Source organism: Cetorhinus maximus, chromosome 13 (genome assembly GCF_964194155.1).
Source record: "Cetorhinus maximus chromosome 13, sCetMax3.hap1.1, whole genome shotgun sequence".
Taxonomy (NCBI): Eukaryota; Metazoa; Chordata; class Chondrichthyes; order Lamniformes; family Cetorhinidae; genus Cetorhinus; species Cetorhinus maximus.
Window position 1 is genome coordinate 102258457 of NC_135891.1, and position 16403 is coordinate 102274859.

Below are 16403 nucleotides of genomic sequence, written 5' to 3' on the forward strand. Positions count from 1 at the left end.
AAAGGCCACTTATCCGAGATTTAGGCATTTTCTTTGTGTGATATTAGTAAAATAATTAAATTAAACAACAAAACTAGATTTCAATGTAAACATTTTATTATTGTTCACTTTTTCACTATATAAAATGTGTGGGATCCACAAATTCAGTGATTAATACAAAGGTTCTTTAGTATTGGAGGTTAAGACCTAGCAAATTCGCCTTTTGCTTGGTATATCGCAGGCTTCCCATGCTGCTGGGCTTTGGGATCAAGTCTGACAATTTATGGGAGTGGTGAATGAGTGAGGAGGGACAAGCATCTAGAGTATGGGAAACCCCCTGGTAGTATGAGGGGTACAGGGCAGGTGCCTGATTAACATTCAGGTTTGGAGCACGGATTCCATAGTGGGAGTCCGGCAGAAGAACACTTGCCAAAGCCATGTGACGTTGAATTTGCTCTTGTAGATCTGCACTATGTTGTTGCAGAGTGGAACATTCTGGTACCTGAATGTTGATGTTTTCATCAATTAGTCCAACCTTTTCAATGGGACCTGCAAGAAACATATTATTTAGAGGATAAGATTATTTTTAAAAAGACTTAAAAATCAAAGTGCAGGCAATCGAAACATTCCCCGTTCTGGAGATAGTTGCATGGAAAGATTCCAAGTGAAAACCACACATTTCAGCATTGTTATGGAATAATGAATTGAAACGGTGAAGTATTCTAGGCTTCTCTTGCAGGCCTCCTTGGATAATGCCAGTCTCTAACCTGACCTCTTTGCTGGGTGGGGAAGGTACATAGTTCTTTTTAAAAGGAAAGGAGTTAAAAACAAACAGCCAGGGTTCCCACTCCTGCTTTCTGTTTACTGGTACTTAACGGGAAATTGTGAATTTTGACTGAGGACATGTTCAAATATTGCAATGATGCCCTCTACTGTTTAGTAATCTGCCAACAAAACTCAGTTTAGGTGTGATGTAAGGTAGACTTTTTTTTTAAAAAAAGGGGACCCATAGAATAATAAGGTCATCTTGCAAGGTTTTTAAGTTTGCGCATTCTATAAACTTCAGTCGAGTTTAACTTCAATGTTATTGTGCTCATTGTGCAGGTAAATAGGTGCAATGATAACTAATTTAGCAGCACAGAGGCCTCTATCCAATCTGCATCTGCATTGACGTTCAGGCCACCTCTAAGTTTATCGGAGCCCCTTGCTTTTAGGTGATTCTGGCAGCTGTTTGAAATGAGATTTCACAAGACTGTCCGCTTCTCAAAATTGCTTCATGTTCATGAGCTGGCAGTAAATTTAGAAACGGAACTTAACTGAACTTTTTGCCTGGTCTGAGTAGAAGCGCATGTTTTCTCTCTGTTTACTGACAAAGCTTGCACATGGCACCTTGGTCTACTTCAGGGAGGATGCACAATATTGCAGATAGCAACAAAATGATGATTCAGATAGTTGAAAAATAATAGCGTAATAAAGAGTCCTACATTCCTACCAGTATCGAGTGTGATCCCTAACCTGAGCTAGAATTTTTGTAGTCATCTCAGGTCTGACTTATTCTTTGTTTTTGTAATTTTAACATTTTTTTTTTAATTAGATGCCTTTTATTAGCCCCTGAAGCATCCTGAGCCAGGCAGGTCCAACAGCTGTCCCACTCATCACAGGCCAATTTCAGTAAGGTAGCCTAAAGCAGACATGACATATGTAGGCGGCCCAATGTGTGTTATAGGCAGCCATCAGGAACACCTGATAAATTAGTCTGACTCCATTTCAAGTGGGACATTTTTCAGACGTCCTTTTGGCACAGGTTGTTGGTCCCCAAAATTGAGCCTTATACACCCATAAAACAGGCACAGGATCCAATTACTACCCTACTGAGCCCAACAGGAGATCCACAACAGATCCAAAATTGTTTAGCAGCCGCTTTCAAGCCTCTTTCATCGCTTTTGGCTCACGTGTTCCCTAACAGTTGTGAGTTACTGGTACCTCACAAGGTAACTGACAACTTGTGACAACAAAAGCAGCGAAACATTTAGGCAAAAGTATAACTGAAAAATCACGATAACGGGAGGCGTGATGAATATATCTAGAAATCGCATGCTGCACACAAACACTTCATTTAAGTATACAGGTTGTACACACAAGGACGAACCTGAACAGAGAACCTGAAACCATCCAGTTTTCAGCTTCTTACCTATGTTTGCTGTAAAAATATGCTTTGCTGGCTTTTCTCTGCCAGACTGATGTGCAGCCAGAGTTGTGCTTCTAATTACAGATGTTGATGTGTTGTCTACGGAGCCACAAAATTCTGAGTCTTTTTGTTGGATGTGATATTTGTCTTTTTCCAATTTGATTTTTCTTTCCCCCCTGTCATCTTTCTTCATCCATTGACTTTCTTCCGTCAGAAACTCATCTCTTTCTGAACTGCGCTGATGCTTACGATACTTGGCTCGTCTGTTTTTGAACCAGACCTAAATTAGGTGGATAATTAGTATTTTTTTGTTTAAAGACATAGACTTATTCAATAGATAGTTTAGGATTTTCCAATACTCATTTTGGATCCGTGAAGCACATTTGTGTCAAAATTCAGAAACAGCCACAAACCCACATTGCTAGTGAATCAGGAAAAAATGCAATTCCTTTTTCAAGGGCAGCACTGTACACTGTACTAGCAGACGGTCTGCTCCTTAAGACCATGGCTTGGAGCAAGAGGAATTTGTTTCCTTGTGTTAAGTTTCCTCAGTTCAGAATTAGATTCTCCAAGCCTGGATTTGCACTGACTTCACCTGGGATCACACTCCTGCCAAAACTCTCATCAACACATGCGCTGCCTCTAGTTTCAACTTCACTAATGTCTCGTTGCCAGTCTCCAAAGCCCTGCAATTCCAATTTATCCAAAACTCTGCCACTCGCACACAAAGTCCTGCATCAGCTGAGACCCAGCACACACCTGAAGACCCTAAAATAAAAACAGAAATTGCTGGAAAATCTCAGGGTCTGGCAACATCCGTGGAGAGAGAGAGAAAGTTAAGCTTTCAAGTCCATTATGACTCTTCTTTGGGACCGTGAGGAACCTGGCTGCTTTTGTATCAGGTTCAGGATCATCATCCTTATTGGCAATAATAATCAGAGCCTTGAATAAAGCACATAGAGTCTGACCTGTGGGGAAAGTCACTCACTTGCTGTGTTTATTTTCAATCCCGGGCAATTTAAATCCTCGCTTCATATTTTATTTTCCTTCCAATGCGCACTTGCAACTAACATTTGCTTAACGTTGGAAGATGGACAGTCATTTTTTAAAAAGAAAAGTTGAATCATTTTCTTGCATCGAGTTTGTAATTTGTTTTTAAAAAGTTGAACGCGGTGAATGCTCTCACTCCAACGTTTAGGCTGGAATTTTCCAGCAAACCCCCCTCAACCCCCAACCCCCCCAGGCCAGGGCCGCCGAGCCATCGAAATCTCTGTTCACATCAGCGAGACCAGGAGACCCCCCGGGGCCGGTGAGGGGCTGGAAAATTCCGGCCTTAAAGTTTTCTCCAGTTGGGGCGTCAGTAAAAATGTTCTAACAGAATCCCCTAGAGATCATGGATTTCTCCCTAACAAAAAGGAGAGACAACAGGTTATGTTCAGCTTTGGAAGCGGGGTGTAGTTTGACATGCAGCACAGTTATCACAGTCACTAGCGCAGTATGGGTTTGTAACTGGGACGCTGCTGATGCTCTTTTGCAACACACACACGCTCAGGGACCCAGCCGTCAGGGGAAACTTGTATAAAAATGTTACGGGGGGCCCCCACACAGGGTGATTGGCCTCACACCCCTCCTAGGGATGCCCCTGTTAATAATTATTGAGTCCATGAGAGGAGCATTATTTTTGCCATGAATTTAAGCAATGTATAACCAAGTGAGTTTTAATTAAAGTGCATAATGGTGATGAGCGTGGGGCCAGCGTCCCCAGCTCTGAGCAAGATGTTCCAGGTTCAAGTCACACTCCAAAAGTTGATGGCCACGGAAGATGCTTTCATTACATGGCCAAACAGGTTGATTATCAACCTGAAAATCCTTCCAATCCACCTATAGCAGGCGGTAAAAGAGGGAGAGTCTCCTGGTCAGCCAGAACCTGCAGAAGGCAATGATAAACCACTGCAGTACATTGCCAAGCACAACCATGGACCAACACATGGAAGTGCATGGTCACCAATGCTCTCACATGGCATGGTACCTGAAGAGAGAGAGAGAGAGAATGGTAATGGGCAATGCATTTTGTACGATCATGTGTGGATGAGGATTACAAATTCTGGGAAAAATTTTCAGAAGCTCTGCACGTACACACAACAGGTCACTTATCAGAAAATCACAGATGCACAGACCATGATTTGTCTAAAGTATTGGATTTCAGACAGTAAGTAATCATCTTTATGCATAATTCAAATCAAACATAGTTAGGCCTAGCAATTTATGGATTCTGGAAAAATTCCATTTTAATTAGAAAAGATTCAGGGATTTTTGCCAAAGTTTTGAAATTGCATTCTGTCTATTTCCAGTTCACTGACTAAAAGTGACTAAATTTTCAAGTTCCATTTTTCAATTACTTGTGTTTCCAATAATTTTGGTTGTGTTCTGGGAATCAGATTAAGTCCATTTTTCTGCAAAATCTATAAATGCATAATATTTTTCTTTAAATCATCAGTTCTGTTGACATCATTGTAGCAACTGGCTTGGAAGAGCCCAAGGGAGGTAAATTTACAAACACAGTTAAACCTGCAAAATTATTGTAGCAACCTGGGTTCACCACGAGGAATCTCACACCTTCAGTATTTTAACATGCCAACAGAATTTCATGGATAAAATATAGAACGGTTACAGCACAGAAGAGGCTATTCAGCCCATCGTATCCATGCCAGCTCTCTGCAAGAGCAACTCAGCTCGTTCCATTCCCTTACCCTTTCCCTGTAGCTATGTTAATTTTTTCTCTTCAAATAATTACCCAACTTCCTTTTGAAAGCCACAGTTGACTCTTCCTCTGCCACACTCTCAGGCAGTATATTCCAGATCCTAATCACAAGCTACATGAAAAAGTCTTTCCTCAGGTCACTGTTGGTACTTTTGCCATTCACCTTAAATTGGTGTCCCCTGGTTCTTGATACTTCCTCCAATGGGGATAATTTCTCCCTATCTACTCTGCCTAGATTAGATTCCTCATGATTTTGAACACTTCTATCAAATCAAAGAGAACAGCACAAACTTCTCCAATCTATCCATGTAACTGAAGTCCACCGTCCCTGAGACCATTTTCATAAACTTTTCTGCACCCTCTCTAATGCCTTCATCTCCACCCTGAAGCGTGATGCCTACAATTGGACACAATACTCCAAATTGAGGCAGAACCAGTGTTTTATTAATGTTCACGATAACTTCCTGCTTTTGTGTGCCTCTATTTAAAAAGACAATGATCTCACATACCTCATAAACCACGTTCTCAACCTGTCCTGTCACCTTCAATGAACATACAAAAGTTGAAAGATTGAGTCGGTTAGGATTATATTTGCTGGAGTTCAGAAGAATGAGGGGGGATCTCATAGAAATCTATAAAATTCTAACAGGACTAGACAGGGTAGATGCAGGAAGGATGTTCCCGATGGTGGGGGAGTCCAGAACCAGGGGTCACTGTCTGAGGATACGGGGTAGACCATTTAGGACTGAGATGAGGAGAAATTTCTTCACCCAGAGAGTGGTGAGCCTGTGGAATTCGCTACCACAGAAAGTAGTTGAGACCAAAACATTAAAGAAGGAGTTAGATATAACTTTTGGGATGAAAAGGATCAAAGGATATGGGGAGAAAGCGGAAACAGGCTATTGAGTTGGTGATCAGCCATGATCATAATGAATGACGGAGCAGGCTCAAAGGGCCGAATGGTCTACTCCTGCTCCTAGTTTCTATGTACAAACATATGGAAATGGAGCAGAAGTAGGCCATTCGGTCCCTTGGGTCAGCTCTGTCATTCAATAAAGTCATGGCTGATCTGTTTGTGTTTCGAGTTCCACATTCCCATTTACCCCTGACAACCCTTGATTCCCTTGCCTAACAAGAATCTATCAACATCCACATTAAAAATATTCGATGGCCCCGCCCCCACCACCTTCTGAGGCAGAGAGTACCAAAGTCGCACGACCCTCAGAAAAAAAATCTCCTCATCTCCGTCCTAAAAAGGGCGACCCCTAATTTTAAAACAGTGCCTGCTAGTTCTGGACTCATCTAGAAGAAACATACTTTCCACCACCACCTTGTTGAGACTGTTCAGGATTTTATATATTTCAATCAAGTCACCCCTCACTCTTCTAAACTCCAGTGGAAACAAGCCCAGACTGTCCAACCTTTCCTCATAAGACAACCCACTCATTCCAGATATCAATCTAGTAAACCTCGTCTGAAACACCTCCAACGCATTTACATCCTTCCTTAAATAAGGAGACAAAAATTGCACACACTGTTCGAGATGCAGTATCACCAATGCCCTGTATAACTGAAGCATATTTATGAACAATTCCTCTCGTAATAAGGAATAACACTCCATTAGCCTTATATGCACAATTTGTGCACATATACTTGTAGGTATCACTGTTCCTGCATCCGCTTTAGAATTGTACCCTTTAGGTTTTATTGTCTCTGCTCATTCTTCCTACCAAAATGTATCTATTTGCACTTCTCTGCATTAAATTGCATCTGCCACCTGCCCACCCATCTCATCAGCCTATGTCTTGAAGTCTATCACCATCCTCCACACAGTTCACAATATTTCTTAGCTTCATGTCATCTACAAATTTTGAAATTGTGCCCTGCACACCCAATTCTAGCTCATTATTATAGATCAAGAAAAGCAGTGGCCCTGGTACTGATCCCTGAGACCTTTCTCCAAACCCTTTCCCCAGTCCAAAAAAACAACTGTTCACACTCTTTGCTTCCTGTCACTCAGCCAACTTAATATTGATGCTGCCACTGTCCTTTATTCCATGGGCTTTAACTGTGCTGACAAGCCTGTTATGTAGCACTTAATCAAATGGAAGTCTATCAACCACATGACCCTCATCAACGGTCTCTCTTCGATCGTCAAAAAAACTCAATCCACTTAGTTAAACACAATTTGTCTTTAGGAAATTTGTGCTGGCTTTCCTTAATTAATCCACCTTTGTCCAAGTAACTGTTAATTCTGTCCTGGAATATTGTTTCTAAAAGCTTTTCCACCACTGAAGTTCAATCGACTGGCCTGAAATTGCTGGGCTTATCTTTACCTGCTTCTTTTGAACAAAGGTGTAACATTTCCAATTCTCCACTCCTCTGGCACCATCCCTGTATCTAAGGAAGACTGGAAGATTATGACCTGTGCCTCTACAATTTCCACTCTTACTTCCCTCAGCATTCTCAGATGCATCCCAAATTAGAGGTCGCCCTTTTAGGACAGAGATGAGAAAAAAACTTCTTTCTCAGAGGGTTGTGTGACTTTGGAACTCTCTGCCTCAGAAGGTGGTGGAGGCGGGGGTCATTAGATATTTTTAAGGCAGATGTAAATAGATTCTTGTTAGGCCAGGGAATCAAAGGTTATCGGGGTTAGATGGGAATGTGGAAATCGAAACACAAGAAGATCAGCCATGATCTTATTGAATATCGGAGCAGGCTTGAGGGGCCGATTGATCTGCTCCTGTTCCTATTTCTTATGTTCTTATGATTGTGCTGACTTACCATCCTCAAGTACAACCAGCTCTTTAAGACCTCCTCTCTATCGATTCTTAGCCCATCCAACATCTCAACCACCTCCTTTTTCACCATGACTTTAACAGCATCTTCTTCCTTGGTAAAGGCAGATGCAAAGTCCTCATTTTGTACCTCAGGCATGCCCTCTCCTTCCATGCATAAATCCCTTTTTTGGTCCCTAGTCAGTTCCATCCCTCCTTTTACTAACAGCATTATCATAATTATTTGCAACTGTTCCTCAAATTTGAATAAGATCTAATTTACTATTATATGTTTTCTCAATTTCCCTTTATAAAAACAAAAGTGGAAACTATTTGTTTCACAAAATATGTTAAAATAATTTCTCAGTTTCATTTAGCTGGAAGGTCCATCATTGTTAAATGTGACATTTTCCACAGTGATCGATAGAGTTCTCTAATTGGTTAACAGGGGTGCATTTTCATTGAAAGGATGGGGACAATGTTACATTTTCCTTTCAATCCATCCCATTGATAATAAAGAGCTGCACTATAATATAACTATCTATAGAGAATATAGCTATCTATCTGGTATTGAACTGGCAATGTTCTTGCCAAACAACGGCCAGTTTCAGTAATGGGCAATCTTGGTACTCAGATGTAGTCATCTGTCCAGGAGGTTGACCCATAGGAGTTATATCAGGCATACTGTACTCTCTGACCACCCCTGAATTTACCTGAATTCTTGCCTCTGGAAGATCGACATACATTGCCAGCCTCTCCCTCATTTCCACATCAGGATAGTGTGTTTTCTGAAAAGCTCGCTCCAGTGCCTCCAGTTGCTGGGTTGTAAAGGCTGTTCTGCTCCGTCTCTGTTTCTGATGACAGGTGCCGTATCTCGCTTCTAGGATTATTTCTGCCAAACATCAATAAACATCTGTTTAAGTAAAATAAAGTCTGAAAAATGTTGTCTTCCTAAGTAAGGTAGACATTACCTTTCACACCTTTGAAGAACAACAATAATACTTTTAACACTTCTTTAAAAATTGTGAGTGTGGATGACTTTGATATTTATTGCCTTTCCCCAGCTGCCAAGTGTAGGTGGGAGTGATCAGCCTTCTTATGATCCTTTTCCTTTACAGTTAAGTGGCTGCCAGGCCACTCCAAATGTCATTAAAAGCCACCAACTTGGCCTGAACTAGAATTATGTACAGGCCAGACCAGATGAGAGTGGGAGGTGCTTTCCTGAGAAGGTCATTGGTGAACCAGATTGGTTTTACAACAAGCTAACAGATTCCGTGGTGATTTTTCTGATGCCAGCCAAAAATGAGACCAAATTTATTGAATTAAATTCAACTGTGATGAGAGTTGAATTCATGACCTCTAGGCTTCTAGTGTAGTATCGTTACAGTACCATATCCAAATATTACACATAGTACAACGTAAGGGCACATTTAATTTGTGCCCAATGTCTGCATCTTTATGAAGTCCCTAGATCACTCCACAGTGCCAGAGGAAGTCAGCAACAGAGTTTGGGTACTTGCACCTTGATGGGGTGGGAATGGAACAAGAGGGATGCTGCAGAGTGTCACCCTGAAAAGAGAGAGAGAGAAAGTAAATTTTTGAGAGTACGAAAGAAATTAAAATGAGACACAGGAGTCAAAGGAAAATCAGACAGAAAAGGCAAGACCCCAGCAACACAGAAACAGTGACAAAGTCTAAGATTCCATTTGAATATCCAAATTCTGTTCTTCAAGAGTTTGACCTCTGTAATTATTTGTTACAGAAACTTTTGGGAAATATGATGTCGAAAAGGGAAGGAAAAAAGTTACTGAAAATACAAAGCGGCTGTAAAACTAACATGGCAGATCTCCCGTTCCTTATAGAAAATACCCAATTTTAACTTCTAATAAAATCAATGGAAATGGCAATGCATATGATAGTGTGGTGGTTATATTACTGGACTAGTAATCCCAGATTCTATTAAGAAGGTGTGCAAATGTACCCTTCGTTACCACCAAGTTTTGACTGGGAAGCACAAGTGACATCGCTTGAAGCAAAAGCTGTTCATTTGAAGTTGCAAAACATGAGTCTTAATAAAGCAATTGAATGGCAGTCATCATTTCCAATCTCGTTGTCTTTTGTCTTACTCAGTGCCAGAATAATGAATACTCACCAGCTAAGTGTTCAGCCACAGTGAGGGTTTGAATAAATGGCTGCTGCCCTCCTGACCGTGTTTGCTGCAATTGGTCATTCACCTGTTGGTGCAAGTAAAACCCTGTAGCCAACGAATTCATGCTCTGCAGACGATGGCTGTTCCCTTTGTAATAATACACTGTGTTCATCTTCTTTAGGAAACGTTGCTATGCAGAGAGGTGAACTTTATTCTTTATAGTTTTTGAACTAATACCTAAAGAGAAAACATGTGAAATTAATTATTAAATTAAAAAATGTAAACGTATTCTTGTTTGGTATCTTCCCACTCCCTTCTTGTGCCTTCACTGGTTAGAGAGGGGACAGAAATGATCATTCTTTATTGTACCGGAGACTGTTGAAAAAGTTAGCAATTGACAGCGTATTCATTAGCAGGCATGAACTTTATACTTCATAGATCATAATTCAATGGTAACACTCTCACCCAAGTCACAAGGTCATGAGTCAAGTATCACTCCAGAGACTTGACAGCATAATCCAGGCTGACGCTCCAGTGTACTGAGGGAGTACTAAACTGTTCAAGGTGCCATCCTTCAGATTAAGAATTAAACTGGCTTTGCCTGCCCTCTTGGGTCAGTGTGAAAGATCCCATGGCAGAATTGTATTTGAAGAAGAATAGGCAAGCTCTCTCAGTGTCCTTTTCCAATATCTATCCCCAAGCAATATTGCTAAACATATTGCTTTGTCATTAGTCTATGAGGCCTTACTATGTACAAATTGGCTGCAACATTTCCCTGCAGCGCAACAGCAAAATTGTGAAATATACCATATTAACGTAATGTCTTTCTTTTAATGTTAATTGAGTAACTCATAATATCAGGAGGCATCATTTTGTAACTACAATCAAATCCATTTCTATCCAATACAGATTAATGCAAGTCCATTTATAAACAAGGGTTTTGTGAGTCCAGTCTTCTCTATTCCTTTTGAAGATTCTCTAGCCCATTTTAATAAAAACTCTTCAATGTGACATTTGGACAAATAGGACAACACCTGAGAAAGGTCATGGGGGAGGGGTCCATTAAATAGGTAAATTCGTAAACCCCAACACCAACCTGTCACAAATCATACTACTCTGGAGATGTAGATTATGATTACAACATATAAATGAGTCTCACCCCTTCGCATTTTGGGAAACATTTTAATTTAATAGCTGCCAGCCAGATTTCCAAGGGTCAGAAACCCAGGCACTAAGGGGAGGTGGGAATTGGTGGATACACAGAGAAGCACTTTTTTGGAGCACTGCTTGTGTACATTTCCTACATCTTCAGGTAAATCTTCTGCCAAATCTCTCCTCCTTTGATGACTCCACACCCATGATCCACAGAATAATGAGGTCAGTGCAGCTTCTAGATTCTTAGTAAAGTACACAACTAGTATGTTGAAGGTGCACTTCAGATGCCTGTATACCGGAGGGAAGACCTACAATATAATCCTCCTATGGTCTTGAGAATTAAGGCTGTGTGCTGTTTGCTTATAACTTTGCCATAGAAAGAAGGCATATAAATGCCACAGAAGAGAAAGGCTTCCAAGAACAGCAGAACAAAATTCAGCGGATGAATAGTGGCAGCTTTGTGAGAATGCAGAGGAAAACCTATTGCATTCACATTCCTCTTAAACAGAAGACATCCTCTTGCCTAACAATTATAGTCACTGCATTGATAGTCCAGCCTTCATCTTTGCCCTAAAAGATGCAATAAGCTGAAAGCCTTCTCTATGCTCCGAAATTTACCATGCTCCCATTCATGCTGTTTTAGGAAAGCAAGTTCTACACAAATAACTTTAACAACACAATCATTTTATTGACAATCTATACTGAGTGTGTGGTACTCATGACGTGCAATAGCAGCCAAATATCAACAGCTGTCCCATAATAAGGAATATGATAGGCAAATATAACAAGCAACTATACACCATGAAAGACTTTTAATGGGGTAAAAACACATGAGGTTGTGAGTGAGGAACATGCCCAAGTGGACGCTATGGGTATAAGGGTCACTGACACACAAAATAGGAAACATCTCCTTCTCAGCAATCAGACATGCTTTATGATTTTTGCTTTCTAAATAAATTACATAACTTGTCTCAGACTGTTTCAGTCAGATCAAGGTTACAGGTATGAAGCAGTCCATATTGATTTCCTTCTGAATAAATAAACTGTTGCTGAAACAGTATCACACTGCCAAACATCTGATATTGCACCCTTCACTTTGAGCTTCGCCATCACTGGCCTTCATCACATTTCCTTGACTTTCCAAATTACAATGAAAATGGTCAAAGGTTAATACTGTTTAATAATAAAGTCCCAGGGTTTCCTGATCTTGGTCCACGCTGCATGATGGGTTCAGTGAGCTGGGCTAGTGAGGGAAGAATGCAGCCAGAGTTTCTGGTCCTGATTTCAATTCGATGACTCCGGCTGGAAAGGGTGCATACCTGAATGGCAACTTGGTGTCAACTGTGATGCCCCAATGGTTGAAAGGCCTGCGTATCCTCACTACCTCTGCCTGTGTATGAAGAACAAACAAGTAGGCAAGTCACCAAGGCACAGGCAGCACCAAAGAACCGTGCTGCAATATCAGGGGTAGGAAGCACCTATTAAACTGAGCTACAAAAACAAGTAATTCAAGCTGAGTGGAGGCAGATTCAGAAATAGGTGCAGCCTTGCTGATGTTTTTAAAGTAATGTAAATCCCCTGAATGCATTAATCTGGCATCTAACTCTTGTGCATTTATTATTTTATGTATTTATATGGAATTATAATTACTTTAATATTTTTAGAACTCGGTTCTAGTTTCTAATTATTTTCACGCATAAATATTATATTCAATGTTACTTCTTCCTGTTGAATACGGATGAAATATCTTGTTGAAAGGTATCTAGGGCCCAGCTTTCTTAACCCCTGTCTTGAATGTGAAGATGCCTTCTGGGACCGATAATCTAACAACATTATATATTATTGCATGAAAATATGCACCTCTGGTTCTGAAATATAACACAATTAACTAAGCTGTAATGTTTTATACCAGATATTTGTAATACTCAGGAAACAGTGTAGGTCCAAAAAAGGCTTTGGGTCCATGTACACAGATTACTAAAATGTAACCAGGTCCAAAAAAGGATGCACTCTCTCCATTAGAAATAGACAATTGGTTATGTGGTTTGAGCAGCACCGTTCCACACCTGTGAGGTAGGCAGGAAGGTAAGTCTCCCTGAATTACCATAGCCAATACAAACATTAAACCTGTGCATTACACGCTAGCCATCTAGCCAAGTGGGCTAACCAAACCCCTCAGTCCCTTTAGGGAGAGTCGGGCATAGATTCACTAGGGGTCCAACTATTCAATTATGAGAAGGTGTGATGTAAACTTAACTTGCATTCCACGGAATGCAGAAGGTTAAGGAGTGGGCCCATTGATGTATTTAGAATTTTGATGGGGCAAATAGATAGAAACAGTTGTCGCTAGTGGGGGAGAGTCTTCAACAAGAGGGGGGCATGGGTTAAAAATCAGAGACCCCCATTCAGAGGGGAAATTGGACAACACTCCTTCAAAGAGATGCTGGAAATGCGGATTCGCCCACAAAAGGCAATAAATGTTACCCCAATTAATTTCAAATTTGTGATCGACAGATATTTGCGAGCCAAGGGCAGGGAGGGGGGATGGAAGAAAAGCGGGTAAATGGAATTAAGACACAGATGACCCATGATCGGATTCAATGGTGGACCAGACTCGAGGGGATGCACAGCCTCCTCTTCATCTTAAATTCCTAAATCGCTCAGAATGGGTTGTTCCAAACTGTTGGACGACACTGTAAAGAGCCGAGGGGGAGAGGGAGGGAGGGGGAGAGAGGGAGGGAGAGAGAGAGTGGGAGGGAGGGAGGGGGAGAGAGAGGGGGAGAGGGAGGGGGAGAGGGGGAGAGAGAGGGGGAGAGGGAGGGAGGGAGAGGGAGGGGAGAGGGGGTGGGGGAGAGGGGGAGAGAGAGGGGGAGAGGGAGGGAGGGAGAGAGAGGGGAGAGGGGGTGGGGGAGAGGGAGAGAGGGAGGGGAGAGGGGGAGAGGGAGGGGGAGAGGGAGAGGGGGAGAGAGAGAGAGGGAGGGAGAGGGAGGGGGAGGGAGGGGGAGAGAGAGAGTGGGAGGGAGGGAGGGGGAGAGAGGGAGGGAGAGAGAGAGTGGGAGGGAGGGAGGGGGAGAGGGGGAGAGAGAGGGGGAGAGGGAGGGGGAGGGGGGGAGAGAAAGGGGGAGAGGGAGGAAGGGAGAGGGAGGGGAGAGGGGGTGGGGGAGAGGGGGAGAGAGAGGGGGAGAGGGAGGGAGGGAGAGGGGAGAGGGGGTGGGGGAGAGGGAGAGAGGGAGGGGAGAGGGGGAGAGGGAGGGGAGAGGGGGTGGGGGAGAGGGGGAGAGAGAGGGGGTGAGGGAGGGAGGGAGAGGGGAGAGGGGGTGGGGGAGAGGGAGAGAGGGAGGGGAGAGGGGGAGAGGGAGGGGAGAGGGGGTGGGGGAGAGAGAGAGAGAGAGGGAGAGGGAGGGAGGGAGGGAGAGAGAGGGGGAGAGGGAGGGAGGGAGAGGGAGGGGAGAGGGGGAGAGGGAGGGGAGAGGGGGTGGGGGAGAGAGAGAGAGGGAGAGGGAGGGAGGGAGGGAGGGAGAGAGAGGGTGGGGGACAGAGAGAGAGGGAGGGATGGGGTCTGGTCTATTCACTATTCAAGTCAAACCGTGTCTCAATTCCGCCAGTGCGCTCATCGGCAACAAAACGCTGCAGCCTCTCACGTTAATTGCTTTTCAGATGACAAGTTACACGAGTTAAAACTCAGACCTTTAGGAACTCGCTGGCGAAACGTCGCTTCAAATCTGGGTGAAGCTGAACTCCTGACAAGAAGCCTCTGCAAACCAGAGCCAGTCGGTGCGAGGGCTGAATTAGCAGATACAACCTGGGAATTTCGGGCTTCCTGGGCGGGGGGCGGGGGGAGTCTGAAAGGAGTGGAATCAGTTTGATTGAACATAACAAATGGTGGGATTTAACTCTGAGATAAAAGCAAAAAAACTGCGGATGCTGGAAATCCAAAACCAAAACAAAAACAGTTGGAAACACTCAGCAGGTCTGACAGCATCTGCGGAGAGGGACACAGGTAAAGTTTCGAGTCCGTATGACTCTTCAACAGAACTAAGGAAAAATAGCTCTGTTGAAGACTCGAAACTTTACCTGTGTCTCTCTCCGCAGATGCTGCCAGACCTGCTGAGTTTTTCCAGCTGTTTTTATTTTTGTTGTGGGATTTAACTCCCTGGGTCACTGGCAGTTTCTGCTTAACGCCTGGGGTTTGCCCTCGATGGAAAGATGCTGTCCAGGTAGGTGAGGTTCAGAAACGCTGCTCTCCCAGCACTGAACTTGTGGCTGAAGCAGCCCTGGGATGGTTACTCAGTGTTATACCACTGGCGGACACACCAAACAAACCTGTTCAAATCTTTTACATTCAACTGTGGACAAGGGTTCAGTAACACTCGACAACTTTCAATCTGGCGCGAAAGCAAAACAAAACTCCCCCAAGGCAATCAGATCATTCAAATCTGCAGGGAGACCAGGAATATTAACATTTCGGGTGTCAGGGTTTCAAGTATTGATCTGCTTCTCTCTCCCTCCCTCCCCCCCAGAACAAACTCATTTCCCAATACATTTTCTCATCTCATTTCAGTCCTTAAAGGGTTGTTCAAACCCTGGATGATCTACATAATATATAATATACACACACACAGATTCACTCGATGGCGTTAAAATCCGATTGAGATCAAACCTCTCATTTTGCAGTTATTTCAGCCAGGGGCAGCTTCGCGCTGTCAGGTTGCACTCACAGCTCGAAAGGGGGGTGGGAGCGCTTCATTGAACCTTCCCGGCGACTTGACTGTGCACCGAGGAGCCGGCCTGGATATTTATAGTTGGACACTCGGTGTCACTTTCCTGTCCCTGACAGCAAACTCCCTGGGCTCCTGTCCCTGGCCAATGGGAGAGGAGCTCCGAGGGGGAACATGTAAGAGCTCAAATGGCCTTTCTTCTGAACCGATGAATCCTTTGGGTCCCCCCCCGCCACCCCCCAAGAGAGTTTGGCAGTGAATATTCCACCCCCCCCCACCCCCGCCCCAACTCAAACCCGATCTGGGATTCGGGTGCAGGGGTCGCTTGTCTCAGTTTGTGTGTGTGTGTGTGTGTATCTGCTGGCGACACAATAAGACCGCATCAGCTGTACGTCCACCTTATTCTGATCACAGTATCTGGTAAAAGCTGCAATGTCTATGTTGGTCAGTTTAATTTCATTTTTAACAAATGTAATGTGAATCATAGGAATTGGCCATTTAGCCCCTCCAGAAACGCCCTTCCCGCTCAGTGGGACCTAACTCCAAATGCCCCCCTATCCCGTCATAACTTTGTTTAACAAAAATCTACCCATCTAAGTTTTTAAATCAACATTTGATTTCGCACCAATTGTCTTTGCGGAAGAGAGTTCCAAACTTCTATCGGTCTTTGCGGGAA

General features: G+C 43.2%; 1 protein-coding gene across 2 annotated transcripts; it reads right to left on the reverse strand.

The window, feature by feature from the left end:
* Positions 1-76: 76 nt before the first annotated feature.
* LOC144689243 (diencephalon/mesencephalon homeobox protein 1-like) lies at positions 77-15745 on the reverse strand. Of its 2 annotated transcripts, none has more exons than XM_078556343.1 (5): positions 15630-15745; positions 9858-10091; positions 8419-8597; positions 2171-2447; positions 77-528 (listed from the first exon to the last, which is right to left on the reverse strand). In XM_078556343.1, exons 2-5 carry the CDS (start codon positions 10024-10026, stop codon positions 167-169), a joined length of 987 nt encoding a protein of 328 aa, XP_078412469.1. In that variant the 5' UTR covers positions 10027-10091; positions 15630-15745; the 3' UTR covers positions 77-166. The 2 variants fall into 2 exon arrangements, with proteins under 2 accessions (XP_078412469.1, XP_078412470.1); XM_078556344.1 differs by lacking the exon at positions 15630-15745 and adding an exon at positions 12329-12399.
* Positions 15746-16403: the final 658 nt, after the last annotated feature.

What these genes read in the sequence shown, in the direction of transcription:
- LOC144689243 (XM_078556343.1), bottom strand. Translation starts at nt 10,026, where the DNA reads ATGAACACAGTGTATTATTACAAAGGGAACAGCCATCGTCTGCAGAGC. An exon ending in TTCCAGAGGCAAGAATTCAG is followed by an intron (nt 2,448 to 8,418) that starts GTAAATTCAGGG and finishes CACCTAATTTAG; the next exon opens with GTCTGGTTCAAAAACAGACG. An exon ending in TATTTTTACAGCAAACATAG is followed by an intron (nt 529 to 2,170) that starts GTAAGAAGCTGA and finishes TGTTTCTTGCAG; the next exon opens with GTCCCATTGAAAAGGTTGGA.